Source organism: Zootoca vivipara, chromosome 9 (assembly GCF_965207765.1).
Source record: "Zootoca vivipara chromosome 9, rZooViv2.hap1.1, whole genome shotgun sequence".
Taxonomy (NCBI): Eukaryota; Metazoa; Chordata; class Lepidosauria; order Squamata; family Lacertidae; genus Zootoca; species Zootoca vivipara.
In genome coordinates, this window is record NC_142592.1 from 23,745,820 (window position 1) to 23,761,049 (window position 15,230).

A 15,230-nucleotide genomic window follows, 5' to 3' on the forward strand; every position below is an offset into this window, starting at 1 on the left:
GCTATTTCAAAATCGAAGTATGATGTGCTTTTAGAAGTACATGCTGTAAAAGATGTGGTACATAACATTAAGTGGCAAAACCATTGTGCAGCTAAGAACCACTAGTGCACACCTCTCTCTGTGAATAGTTGCTTGCCCACTTGTTTAGGATGTGTAGCAATTCTTTCCTGCGAAATAGGGTGACTCTTGCTCAAGCCATCCAGTGGAACATTAGCAAACAGAGACACACAAACTGGTATGCATATTCAAGACAGCTAGGCAAAGCTTTTGTACATGTTTCAGATAAATATTCAGATCAATGTTTGCTCCCAAGATCTGCAGCGACAAGCTTATGCATTCCATTGGTTTTGTTTTGGTAGACTATTCATTCCATTATAAAAAAATAATTTCTTCAGCATGTATTGGATTAAAATCCAATCTTTACACCTTGTGGGGCGGCAGATAGGTCTTGTGTATGTTGCGATGTTATCCAAATGTTTTCTTACAGAGCTCTGCTGAGCCAATTGACCGTACATGTGCACTTTCTTGAACTTAGAATCATAGAATTGTAGTTGAAAGGGACCCCCGCCCCAGGGTCATCTAGTCCAACCCCCTGCAATGCAGGAATCTCAGAGTCCACAGGAAGGAGAGTCCACAGTCTCTTGAGGGAGACCGTTCCACTGATCAAAGCTGTGCTGGGTATGTTCTGTATGATAGTAGGTTGGAATTTTAACTCTGGTATGTAAAGATGGCTGGAGTATTTACTGTAATGGTAAAGGTATGATATGTTCCTTACAGGCAGAGTTTAATCTGAAGCCTGACTCCCTCTACTTTAATGATGGCCAACGAAGAATTGACTTTGTTTTAGCATATGAAGATGAGAGCAAAAAAGAACATAAGAGAAGCTTTCATAAAAAGCAAATGGTATGGTTTGCCTTCTTGTTTTATGCTGCTGTTTTTGGGGGCTCCACTTTTATGGGCAATTTGAAGCATCTGTTTTTAGTGATTGCTGCTTCTAAAGGTGTACATTCCCTTCTTTGCTTTTGTCTTTTCCCACAAAGCTGAGTCATAGAATCTCAAAAAAGAGAGGATTTGCTGTTCTTCCCCTTGGCTTTTTTTTTTGTCTTGATCTTTCCAGTTGGGTTTTATTTTTTGTAGTTGAAAGCTTTATTATCCCTCAAATTCAAATGTACTTAATGCTGGCATGCTCGGTTACTTTTCTTAGCGCTTGCCACAAAGAGAGGACTGAGGCCAAGAATGAGAAAATGAAGCTTTTAAAAGTTATGCATTCTGTATAGTTCAATTTTTAGCTTGGTGTTGCACTTTTGGGATAGTACCCTTCAGAATGAATCTTTGAATGCAATCCAGATTTTTTTTAAAACAAACAAACAAACAAACCACCCTCCCCTGCACTTAGAAAACCAGCTCATTAGAGAGACAGGTAAGCCATCTTCTGTACTTGCTAGCTTTCTATAGGAAGGCGTCTTTAGAATGGGTAGAAGGGTTGTTCAACCATCCAATTTCCTTATCCAAATTTAGGTAATAGCAGGAAGGCTATACTATATAATATAATAAGGTATAATCCTTATTAAACCAAAAAAGAGGAAATAATGAACAAAAGAAGACATAAATAGCATAAATGTGCCTTGGGGACCAGCAAATGGCACCAGTTGCATCAACATCCTATTTTTCATAGGTCTCTTGTGGTCAATCTAGTGAATCTGGTTGCCTCATTGTTTCCTAATAGGTGCCACTGCATGATAAGCAGGAATTCAATAGCGGCAGAGTTTACTATCACTCCAGGTCCACACTGGAAAGAATTTCCCCTGCGAGATGTGAATATTTCACATAGCTTTTAAAAGCACAAGAGCAGTTAAGGACCTAATGACCTCAAAATACTACCTAAAATGTGTAACTATGCTATTTACCTTTGAATAATCTATAATTTATATTTTCCTCCTAAGTGACAGGAATGCATTTTTCCCCTTCTTTTTGAATTCTTAACAACCATGTTTAACTGTTGAATATTTCGCCTGATCTCCTTCCTCAATTAAACTAAGCAATGCTAAAAGATTACACTGCCATTACACTGTGCAGTTCCCATGTTCTTGCTAGCTTTCCACACATGCCAACTTGTGGTTTTGTTTTGTTTTAATACTTATCTGTTTGGTTGCGTGTTCAGACCCAGAAACCTCCCCCCTAAATAAATTCACATATGACTCAAATTTTGGTTTGGTTTTTGGCAGAATTTAGGCCACAACTTTATTGATTACAGAAAGTGAGTGGTTGCATAGGCTCTGGTTCAGCTAGCTCCCTGCACCCTTGCAGGTAGCGCTGACCCAGGACACCAGCATAGGTCAGCCAAGGGTGAACACCTGGATAGGCAGAAAGCCGGGAACAGGCTATGTCCACCACCCAGATGTCCCCCTGGACTCAGGCACGGGCACAACCCCCTCACAGGGGTTGAGTCCCTGGATTCCTTTAACGGAATACCCTTCACATAGGGATGGTGAGAGCGTTCTCCCATCCCTATCACCTGAACTGGTGCCTATCCGCAACCTTACAAGTTGTGACGATTTGCTGCATGGCAGGTGAAACCCAAATGGCACCAGCCAATCAGCCAAGTGGGGAAAATTCCTGCCATGCCCTTGTCCCAATGACAGATGACACATGACAACATAGGAAGGTCAAGCGCAACAAGCCCTAAAAGTAGGGAGAGGTGGGTGGGTGTTCCGAATGCACGCACCAAAAGAGGAAGCTCTGGGTCACGTGCATTGGTATATATAGGTCCCTTGATCCGTTTGGACTGTGCCCCATTGGCCATATTGAACCCAACATCGAGGGACCTACCAATCGGGTGTTGTGGCTGACCAATCTTGCCCACCCACAACACAGGGTGTCGGTTTCCAGGTCTCATCGCAACATGTGCCCTCTTTGAGGGAGGACCCAATTTCCCAGCATAATCTGCTGACATGTCTTAGTCTTAGCATACTGTATTTTTTTGTGTTCAGTAAGTCCATCAATCAATCATTTTATTTGTATGCCACCTTTCCAAAGTTAAAACCATGCTCAAGGATGTTTTCAACATATAAAAATACCACATAAGTACAATAATAACAACAGTAGTCCTAAACAATTTTTAAAAATCAAAAAGTACATAACCAAATAGAACAATTAAAGGAATATTAATTCACTAGTATCTTGAAGCCCGTTAAATTAACAGGTGCTAGAACATGTGATTCCCCCCGCCCATTCCCGCTCTCTCTCTCCCCCTCCTTTTATCCACCCACACGCGCCGGGACTCTTCTGGGCTGCCACCGGCACTGCTCCTCCATCGCTGCTCCGCCTCCTCCTCCTCCGCTGCCCCGGTCCATGCCTAGACAGGGGAGGGGGGAAGGTAGGGGCGGCCAGGGCCCTCTTTCCTTCCTGCCCTCCCCCTGGGCTCGAGCCCCCTCCTTGTCCGCCGCCGCCTCAGGACCAGGCCTAGGCCCCGCTGCTCCAGCGGCTGCTCCCACCGACGCTATCCCTGTCGTTTGCCTCCCCCAGCGGCCGCCGCCACTGCAGCGCTACGTGGCCGCCGCCATAGCCAACCAAAGTCAGTCAGACACTCAGACACTCAGCCTCACGATTGCACCATGAGGGAAACGGTAGGCAGGGGGGGGGAGTGCGTGCACGCTTGCTGCTGGTCACCGGGGGGGAGCGTAGGGGGGGAAGGAAAAGAAAGCAGCCTCCTCCTCCTCGCGCTTTAGAGCAAGCGCAGTGAGGCGCTGTCCGACCGGGAGCGGCGGTGGACGGCCACAGGGAAACGGGAGGCAGAGGGGTGGGGGGTGAGGAGAGAGCGCGTGTGTGTGCATCCAGTCTCTGCGTCCAATCCCTGTGTCCGTGGGGCACATGTGCAGTAGCGCAAACCCAGGGACACAGGGACTGGATGCAGAGACACTTGGACTTTATTATATAGGATGCCTGAGTTTTCTATCTAAAAGTTCCCAGTAAGTTTTAAAAAACAGAAGTTGGTTCACTTTTTGTCTGCATTAATAAACCATCATATCCTGTCACATGCTTTTTTTTCCATGACTTGTTCTAGGTTTTGAACTTGCAAAATATATGCAACCACATGGAAATGAAGTCATTGGTCACCCATATGCAAGCAAGTAGTGTGATTTAAAACCCACATGACTACACAATCTCACACTGCCCTCCTAAGCCAGGCCAGCTATGGTGCTAGCCTCCCCAAAGTGCAATGAAAATAAAAATGGCAACAACACCAATTTTCTTTAGATTGACCTTTCTAACCTCAACCAAGCCATTTTCAGATTTCCAGTTTGTAGCGCAGGGCTTAGCTGCACCATATTTGTAGCTATGTTAATAAGAGTTTTAAATTAATGAATGAGTAACCCTTCTTAACTTCAAAGGCTCCATTCAAAAGTAACACTGAAACACAGTTTGGGACTAGAGGAACAAGTCCTGTGCATCTCCTCTTCCTCTCTCTCTCCTTCCCTCAAATACCTGGTTTTGATTAAGTGCTTTCTCTTTAGCACAAACCATAGTTACCTCTTACATTTAAACCAGCAAACGATGATCTGCATTTGTTCTCCAAAATATGCAACCCCAGTTCTTGCACAAATCCGTTAATTACTACCATTACTCACTTTTGATAGTCTGGGATAGGGAATTAAGGCACCCCTTATCTGGAGCATGTGTGTGTATTGGACAGAGAAAACTCTTTTCTGTTCTGCTGATGACTGCAGGAAGATTTACACCTCCATCTTCTGCCTAAAGAGGTCAGCTTCTGATGGCTGTAGGGAGTTCGTCTCAGCACTAAAGTCAGCAGCAGAAAAGCTACAATGATCAGCATAAAAGGAGGAGAATCTCCTCCTCACTGTTCTGTGTAAACATTGCTGCTGAATTTTAAAAGTTTCTACTGGCTGTTATTTCAGTCTCTGCCCCTAGACTGCAATAACTGTGGTCATTGCCCCATTAAGACTGGATTAAGATGCTATAATTCTGATTCATTCTAATTCTGGTAGCTAAATTGGACTTAATAGCAAATTACCAACAGGGAAGTGAGAACACTTATATAATGCTAGTGTGGAGCCCTCCCAATATGCATGAAGATAAAACCAAAGGGTTGGATCCCATGTAACACCAAGCTAAACCATGGTTTGGCATTACATGACCAAGCCTCAGGCTTGTGCACCCTCTCTCTCCCCTGTCTCTCTTTCCTCTTACTTGTCAAGCCTAGTTAGCTACTTCCTTCTTGGCATATACCATGGTTAGTTATTATCTCTGAACTGGCAACCTATGGTTTACACTTTTCCTTGTTCCAAAGCAGGATGGTTGGTTGGATATAATTGCAAATCACTTACCAGATTTGGATGGTGCTTTAAACCATGGCTTGCCTCAAACTGAGATGCAGGTAATGAAACACACTGCATGAAGGACAGAAGAACTGCATGAGACAAACCACTGTAGGAAGTGGTTCAGTATATTGTAGATTTACCATGAGATACAGACCAGAGAACATCCAGTTTACCAGGATCTGAAGAGCCTGATTTCATAAGTAAATAGTCTTTTACTGACTCATTTGTACCATGCAAATATAGTAATTCAAATTTACTTTGGCTGCTTGACAAATTGAGAAGTTGTTTGAACAGTTTTCTTTAATGCAAAGCGAAAACTTTCTTTTCCGGTCCTATAAAACAATAGCGTGAATCGGTATGACTAATTTGACCCAACAACCCCACCCCCTTGCAAACACTGCAGTCAACCAAATGCAACCAGCCATGCTACAGGCAGTCCAGTCTCTCACACTGCCAACAAAAACAAACAAACAAATAAAGAACCTATCCATGTGACACTGATGCAAAAACTCCACACATACCCTATGCAAAAGAATGAAAGATCACGACCCTCTTTCTTCCTTCCACCTCTCTCCCCACCTCTTTCTCCCCAACCTCAAAATTCCGTTGATAGCAGTGTCTCACACTGAATGTAACTGACTTGTAGAACAGACCCAAGAATTTAAAACGTGGTCTGTGTTATTTAAGGAATTATCTCTTAAAATTCAGTATTGTTATATATTTACTTTTGTTCTGTTTTATGAACAATGTCTGTAAGAAAAATGCCTGCTTTGCATGCAGTGGCAAAGCCATACTTGCCATCTTGCACATTCACAGAACTATGGCCAATGCCAGCTCCCTGTCTTGTGTGCTTGTAGAACGCACACATGTTCAAACATATACATGTGTTTGTTGTATGGATTCATTACATTGTGTGTGCAGCTTAATACAGTATTTTGATGTGCGAAACACATGCAACGAAAGCCATATTCTAAAGCTCCTTGATGATAAGTTAAACACAGTGATTTCTTCTTTTTGCACAAAGACCTTGGTGCATTTCTGTTGGGAATATGAATTGTTATGCTCTTTGTGGGGGGGGGGAATGAAATCTTGAACTATTTTTCAATCTGTTTCAACAGAGGAAGAGGCTAGCATATGAATCTAACTTGATAAACCGTGGTTTGCAGCTTGAAGCAACAAGTTCGGTGAGTGCAGCTCCCTTTGTACTTTTGGCAAAGTGTGAATTTTTACATCAAAGGGGGGGGGATGAATTTGTATGGAAGTGGCATTGATCTATCCAGGTGCTTGCATTTTTTCACACCATTCTCTCTTTAATCCGGCAATAGTGTGTGTGTGGGGGGGGGAATCTCAACTCCCTCTTTTTTATATTTATTCTATTTCTCAGGTGTGTGTGACAAATCAGTGCATTCAGAACACTTGGTTTGAAGTGGGTTTAGTTGCACAAAGGAGTGTCTCAAATGTTACAGCAAAGAGAGGTGCCTGCACTTTCATGGGAGAACCATGCCTTTTCTGTTATGTTTTAATGCTGCTGTCCCTTCCACCGAAAAGAAAAGAAAAGGCAGCTTGCACAAGAGCTCTGTCTGCACACTGCAACACAGTCAGTGCTCTAGTTCATAGTGTACCTTCTCCACTGCAAGTTAATCTGCTTTTATCTGAAATAGTGTAGATTTGTAATGCTTGCAGAGTATTTCTGTCTGGTCAACTGCTCCTTCTAGTGTTCCTGCATAACTATTAGAAGTTCATTCTGTTTCTGCACTTGCTGGGCTATTATGGGATGACTCTATGATTGCTAGAAATGAATTGATATGGTTCAGCTTCTCTAACCCCCTATGTTATTCCACCTTTTTTAAAAAAAAATAAAATCTCAGATAAAAATGGCACAGTTTCTCACTTATGCACAACAATCATGCCTTCTTCCATATTTCCATCCACCCATATTGCTGAAATATAGTAAGCTGAAGAGAGAAAAATTACCCCTCTTCAAACCGGCACAATTTACAGTGCCTCTACCAGTTCCCAGATTTTTTATATTGTGGACAATGAAGGTCAGCTGCATATATTACATGTGGCAAGTGATAAAAATCAAGAGCAAATCAAGCTTTAGAGCCAACTTAGTCATATTTATGACCGTATGTCATTTTTATGCTAGTGTCATCAACTGGCATTGTTCATCAATCAAAACATTTAGAAACAGCAACCTTGCTCTCAGAGGTAAATTTTGTAATCACAACTAGTAATAGAATTTTTTAATACAACTTTGTTTATAACATGCTCAATAGATTTATTGACTTAAAACAAGACAGTTATTTGTCCCTTTAATAGACACTTTTTTCCAGTAAAAACCTATACAGTATCTCCTTTTCCTTGGAGCTTAGTTTGTGCCAGAGCTTAGACTCACAATCTATTTTCAATGCCAGGTCTCATCCTCAAAACAATGAAACAACAGTAAAGCCAAAAGTGCCTCTGGGTGTCTTTATCATACCTTCTGGTCATCTTTTAATCATCAGAAGGAGTGATGGGTAAACTCCTCATGACTTACCTTACACTTAACACATGCACACCTGCAAACTCCTAGACCTCTTAGCATCTTTGTAATGATGCTGGTTGCTTCCTCACTGGTAAGGCGCTCCAAACTCTGTGACTGGTTTTTACAGAGTTTTATTATATCCATATGTACAAGACAGAGCATCAAAATCCATTACTATCCTAGTCCGAGTCAGAATCCGGAAGCACCGCCCATCGTGACTTCCGCCAGCAAAACACCCTTGGCGCCTTGAATCTCCTCCTCTCCTCGCGACGCTTTCCCCGCTTCAGTGTTGGGGCAATGGGGCTGGTGGAGCACCCTCTCCCCCTGAACTGCTCAGCCGTGGAGCCAGTGCTGTCTCCTCTGGAGCCTCCCCCTCCTCAGCGCTCTGGTCCGACCCTTCAAACCTTCCCTCTGGGAACCTTGCACTCTCAGCACCCCCAAGGCTCTGCACCGCTTCCTGAGCCTCAGCACCACCTTCCGAGGAATGTTGCGTGGGCTGCTTCTCCCTCATAGAGCCCTGGTCCCAACTTCCTGCTCTCCGCTGACCCCTGATGGCCCCCTGACAATCTTCTTCCTTTCCCTTCTCTCAGGCCTACTTGGAGGGATGAAGGAGGCAGAAGGAGCAGCAATGTGGGAGTCTGCATGGCTTCTTTCTCTTTCCATCCATCTCTCTGTGTGTGCATGGATGCCTAGCAGACAGCAACTCAAACTCTCCCTCGGGAAATAGCTCCTTCTTTATTGAACACCTATCTTTCCCATTCACACTTTAATCCCTGAAGCAGCAATAGTGTGCCTGGTTAGGGGAGGATGACGACTTTCACTCTTGGAAATTAAGCACCACCTTTCCAGTTGTAATCTTATGGTGCTCCTACTGTTATCGGCGTGTCAAGTGCAGGAGAACTTCTCAGCTGAGTTTGTCCAAAAATGTCCCTGGGTAGTCCTTTGCTGATCATGTCTTAAAACAGTGATGAAATTTATATATGAATATCCATTCACTGCAGGTCGTGGATGAAAAGCTTATATTTGTAAAAGTGCATGCACCTTGGGAACTGCTGTGCAGCTTTGCTGAAATTATGCACATCAAGTTGCCCCTGCAACCCAATGACCTGAAAACCCGTGACTCACCATTCAAGTGGATTAGCAGGTTCTTCAGTGTGGATGAAAATATCATCAAACCGGAGCAGGAGTTTTTCACTGCGCCATTTGAAAACGACCGTTTGTCAGACTTCTACATACAGGACAAGGACACTTTCTTTAATCCAGCCACCAGGAGCCGGATAGTAAGTTCCCAACATTTATATAAGGATGAATTTACTTTCTGTTGGTGTAGATATCTAGACCGATGTTTTTTTCCTAGCTGTTTTGAGCACCAGACCAGACAAACAATGCACGAAGAATGTTTTGCACCGCACAATCAATCTCTGGGGATGGGTTGTAGCTTGGAGAAGGGCCAAATCTCAGTGAGAGAACTCCTGCTTTGTTGTGAAAAAGGTCCTCAGTTCAGCCTTTGGTATCTCTACGTTGAGCTTGAAAATGCTCCTGTTTGAACCATTGGAAAGCCTGTTGTCAAACAATGAACAGAATACTGAGTTACATGGACCAATGGTCTGAGTCAGTATAAGGTAACTTCCCATGTCCCTCTGATTTTGGTTCAAATGAGAGCTTTTGGCTCGTTCTGCTGTGGGAATCAGGGCCGCCCCCGGCAGCCGCGCTGTGCGCTGCGCCCGCTGGCCCGGCCGCGCAGCTCCGGCTGCGCAGCTCCGCCCGCCCACCGCGCTGGGAAACGGGACGGTGGTGGGGGCGCCGGAGGGATCCGTCGCATCATGGCGCCAGGGCGCCAAATATACTTAAGACGGCGCTGGTGGGAATTTTTACTCCCACAACTTTTCCTGGTCTTTATCAAGTACATAGTTATGTGAGCCTGTGGGCCAGGCATGGGCAAACTCAGCCCTCCAGATGTTTTGGGACTACAACTCCCATCATCCCTGGATACTGGTCCTGTTAGCTAGAGATGATGGGAGTTGTAGTCCCAAAACACCTGGAGGGCTGAGTTTGCCTATGCCTGCTGTGGGCCATGACTCACACATATTGTCCCCTGCAGCTTCTGTGCCTTCAAGAAAACCACTCTCTGTCCTTCAGAATCACAAATGTTTTTGTTACAGGTAGGTAGCCATGTTGGTCTGATGTAGTCGAAACAAACAAACAAAAATAATTCCTTCCAATAGCACCTTAGAGATCAACTAAGTTTGTCGTAGGTATGAGCTTTCATGTGCATGCTCTGAAGAAGTGTGCATGCACACAAAAGCTCATACCTATGACAAACTTAGTTGGTCTCTAAGGTGCTACTGGAAGGATTTTTTTTTTTACTTTTTGTTTCGACAAATGTTTTTGTTCAGAAGTGTTCCCATCCTGAGAAAACTCCTTAATCCCGTTTTTAGACACTCCTACCACATGATAGATGTCCCCTGAGCTTATCCTGGTCTAATTCTTCATTAATAAAGAACTTTGGGGGTTTTTTCAGGTTCACTTTATTCTTTGCCGTGGGGAATATGCTATAAGAGACAACGTGAGAAAGTTTGGAATCAATAAGCTACTGGACTCTGGGATCTACAAAGCAGCTTTTCCACTCCATGATGTAAGTTCGATATTTTTAAAAAGTACCTTTCGGGAAAAACCAAAGAAACAACCCTGCAATCCTAGAAATAATCCTAGAAACAATGATACAAAAGGTTCTATAGAAGCCAATAAGAAAATACTAGCTGGCCTTTTAGCTGTTTGTTGAACATTCATCCTGATTTGCTTGCTCAAAAACTGCAGGGAGGCTAAAAAAACATTAGCCACGTATTGAGCATTCATTCTGATTTGTTTGTGGGAAGGTAATATTAGTGTTTCATCAGTGAATTATCATCATACACTTTCCAGTGCATTTTGCTTATCACCAAAAGCCTGATTTGGGGGTGGGGAGTGAATTTGTTGTACAACATCACCAAAGCAATTGTAATTGCACTACCTGAATATGTCAGAATGTGATTGACACCCAAAATCACACCCAAAAATCATAGCAATCTGGAAGCACCCTGTATGCCAAATTGTGGCCTGTCTCTTTTGCAGCTACTGCAGTGGACAAACAGTATATTTTCTGGAATATTGCAAAATGGACAAACACTAAGTGATATATACCATATTATTCCGTGTATAAGACGACCCCTATTTTTGACCCCCAAATTAAGACTATTTAATTGCAACATACTGTGTATAAGACAACCCCCAATTTTAAACTTAAAAAATTTGGGGAGAAATACACGGAAAAATACAGTATATATTTTATACAGTTTTAACAAAGTCACTGCCTGGCTTTTGCCCTCAGTGTCTTTACAAGAATTATGTATATTTAGAGTGGTTTGTGCAAAATACAATCTAGTATTGGGGTATATATTGGCCCATGGACCAAATAACAAAATTAATTATGCTTAGCGTCATATGAAGGAAGGTTCTGAACCTTTTAAAAGTACTCGGATGGAGTAAAATGGTTATTTAAAACCTCGGTGAATGAGACAAAGAAACAATAGGATTATTTCTTTATATGTTTTCTTTTTTTCAAGCTGCAACAAAAGATGAAAACCCAGGCTTTATTTTCAGCATTTTTTATATATCTCTTCCATGTTGGTTTTGAAATTGAATTCCTGAGCTCTGGGTTGGCTTTTTTCTTTAGCCGTGTACATTTTTCCTCCTTTCTTTTAACTCAGAGATGCCAATTTGCCCCATGCTTGTGGCAGGTAGCTTTTGCCCCTTAGTCTCACAGCAGAGCTTTCTCTCTTGACTAGTGCAATCACCTTTCCCAAGGCTGTCAACAATTGTTTGAGCTGAAATAAAACTGCTGTTGTGAAACCTTTATTTTCAATAACGATGGCTCTCTCAAAGGTGAAGAAAACTCTTAATTTTATATATCTTTATTATTTGGAAACAGAATCTTTTTGTGAGGTAATGCTTTATTATCCGTCTTTGTGCTTTTGTCCTTCTAGACTGCGGCGTTTTGTGATTCACTTGTTTTGTTCTTTGCTTTCCTTCTTTTTGTTTTGTTTTGTTTTGTTATGTTTGCACTTTTTGAAAATAAATAAATATAATATAAAAAATAAAATGCAACTAGTGCGACACTGATGCATCACATGGTGCTAAGCCTTAGTCACAGCATCTTTCCCTCAAGGGAGGAGGCTGGAAGTAGAAGCCAGAGAAAGTCCTTGGAGAGGCAACAAGTTGCTCCCTTGCCACCACTGCTCAGGAAGAGCACAGGCTCAATTTCCTTCCTGAGCTTGGCAGCAACAGCACTGGAGGGGGAAATAGGGACATTCCAGCATCAAATCAGAAGCCAGGGTGGCTTTCCTGGGCTGCCCCTGGAAAATCAGGACACTTGGAGGCAAGGGCGTACCCAGGATCAAAACTAGGGGGGGGGGCAAGAGAGAGAAGGAAGGAGGGAAGGAAGGAAGGAAGGAAGGAAGGAAGGAAGGAAGGAAGGAAGGAAAGAAAGAAAGAAAAAAAGAAAAAAAGAAAGAAAGAAAGAAGGGGTGAGAGAGAGAAGGGATGGAGGGAGAGAGAAAAAGGAAGGAAGAAAGAGGGGGGAAGGAAGGATGGATGGAAGGAAGGATGGAGCTCCCATCCCCCCCCAGCTCAGGCTGCTCCTTCCACGTTCCTGTCGCTGGCTGCAGCAGCGGAGGGGGCAGAAACAGCCCGATTTCCATAACCCGCAGTGACATTTCCCCTTCAGTTTTTGGAAGGAAAAAGTGTGGGTTATGGTCCGTAAAATACGGTATTTTTTATTTTATTTCTGCTTCTGGGGAGGCAGCTGCCCCCCTGCCCCTCACTGAATACGCCCATGCTTTGAGGGTATGCCATTATCCCTGACTGTTTGCCATGCTGAGTGGGACTGATGGGAGCTCAAGAGTCCAACAGCTCCTGGAGGGCACCAGGTTGAAGCAGACTATTCTACTTAATATCTCTTATTATTCAAAGGAAGCTAGAAATTGCCCCAGACATTCACATGTCTAAACAGGCAGCATTAACCGTCTCTGTGGCTTTTTCTGCATAGTGTGGGAAGCTTCTGTGTCAATTGCAGCAACTACAAGGAAATCATTTATGACTGCTGCGGCACATTACAGCAGCAGCATTACAAAAATAATGATGATGATAAAACATCAGATTGTAGTTTCCTCTAAATGAAAAATGGTGTAATTTGACCCTCAGGCATTTCCTGGTAGGCACTGCAAATGCTACAAGGGAAGCGATTCCATTTTTGGCAGAGGACTGAACAACAGCTGACATTAAAAAGGCATGGCATGAACTGTGCCTTCAAGGAGGTGGGAATTATTTAATTATCCACTCAATACTTTGTTTCACAGTCAAGATTCAACTACCAGTCACAGGATCCCAACTGTCCAAATGAACGGTACCTGCTGTACAGAGAATGGGCTCATCCTCGAAATATTTTCAAGTTACAGCCCTTAGATCTTGTCAGGTAGGTATGGACAAGCATGAGAGAGTCCTCTTCTAATGTGATCCCTCCCTGCTTCATATATCATTATTTATAGAGAAAACATGCAGAGTGCAGGTAGGTTAGTCAAGTGTGTGTCATCATCCACCAATTCCTACAGAGAAGTACTATCTGTATATAAAAAAGGGACAAAGAATATTTGAGGGACTCTAATTAGTCACCTTAATTTGTTTCTCTTGATGTTCCTTGGAGACAGTTTGATTTTGTATAATCATCTACTTGTTAAATATTTGTGAGAATGTTCAAGATGCCTAAATATATTTGTGTAATGAATAAGAAAACCAAGGTCCCACTTGGAAGTTATCTCAAAGCCACGTAATTTGCAGCACAATTCTATGCATATCTATCCAATGTATACCCCTTCTCATTCAGTGGGACTTACTCCCGAGTCATTGTCTAAGTCTGCATAGGATTGCAGTTTTCATGCAACTGAATTATTTGTTTCTTGATATTTATAATTGGCCTTATCCCTAACATTGTAGCATAAATGGAAATATTTGAAACTAGGTTTCTAAAAAATGAAATAAATATGTTAACCACAAAAATGGTACCTGAAGAAGTGTGCATGCACACGAAAGCTCATACCAATGACAAACTTAGTTGGTCTCTAAGGTGCTGCTGGAAGGAATTTTTTTATTTTGTTTCGACTACATCAGACCAACATGGCTACCTACCTGTCACAAGAAAAAGTTAAGCAAAAGCTATGAAAACTTAGCCCTAAATCAAAAATTACCAGGCTTGAGCTTTAACAAAATTCCAAATTAAGAAGGTTTCACATTAGTAGAGAATCCACTGTGAATATTGACAAATTTTAACACAAGTGAATTTGTTATTGTGGTGCTCTGATAGTTCCTTTGGGACACGGTTCCCAAGGTTTCTTAACATCTGTGTGACAAGCAGAAATTTAAAAGATAAAAAGTATTTTCTATTTCTGTACCTCTGTGGAAGTGTCTTGCTAAACTTGCTGGGGGGGAAGGATGGCATCGCTGCTTCTGAATGCTCTTGGAGATCGTTCATAAACACAGAAAATGAGGCCTCAAGGTTCAATTACTTTAAGGAATCTGGAAGCACAAAACTGATGGCAGTACACAATGATCCGTGCATGTCAGCATTAAATATAAGGAGTTTCTCGCTTCCCCAAATTATCGGATTGAGAGGAAATGTATATTCATTCGTGGTTTCTAAATATGTGTTTTTATCTGCAGGAAATATTATGGGGAGAAAATTGGAATCTATTTTGCCTGGCTAGGATTCTATACTCAGATGTTACTCCTGGCAGCAGTTGTTGGACTCGGGTGCTTTTTGTATGGCTATTTCATGAAGGACAACTGCACTTGGAGGTAACCTTCAACAGTTTATATATGATCCAGCATGCATATGATACAGCATAAAGATCCAAATATCATTAAGTGGACCATTCCCAAATAATAATTTGTTGTTCCAGAGTTCAGCAGAACTCAGTAGGATTTTCAGTGCAATCTCAAACATATTGACTCAGAATTCAATGGGGATTATTCTCAAGTCAGTGGGGTTGAGGCCGCAGCCTAAATTATGAGCATGCATGTATAGGATTGCATTGTTCGCTGTTTTATAATAACATATGAGTGGTCAAGTTATTGTTTACATGTTCAAACATATTTTGAAAGATTAGAAAAAGATGCCACCCCTTTTACTACTGAGTAACCACATTCACAGGGACGCGGGTGGCGCTGTGGGTTAAACCACAGAGCCTAGGGCTTGCCGATCAGAAGGTCAGTGGTTCAAATCCCCGTGACAGGGTGAGCTCCCGTTCTTTGGTCCCAGCTCCTACCAACCAAGC

The 15,230-nt window shown here is 42.6% G+C and overlaps 1 protein-coding gene across 2 annotated transcripts in view; it reads left to right on the top strand.

Moving 5' to 3' along the window:
• ANO6 (anoctamin 6) overlaps positions 1–15,230 on the top strand; it is a 71,513-nt gene that overhangs the window by 30,275 nt on the left and 26,008 nt on the right. For both annotated transcript variants that reach the window (XM_060279623.2, XM_035126527.3), the window contains exons 3-8: positions 778–903; positions 6,458–6,523; positions 8,868–9,146; positions 10,388–10,501; positions 13,260–13,375; positions 14,617–14,751. In XM_060279623.2, the coding sequence (XP_060135606.2) occupies positions 778–903; positions 6,458–6,523; positions 8,868–9,146; positions 10,388–10,501; positions 13,260–13,375; positions 14,617–14,751 (836 nt within the window). The remainder of the gene's footprint in view (positions 1–777; positions 904–6,457; positions 6,524–8,867; positions 9,147–10,387; positions 10,502–13,259; positions 13,376–14,616; positions 14,752–15,230) is intronic.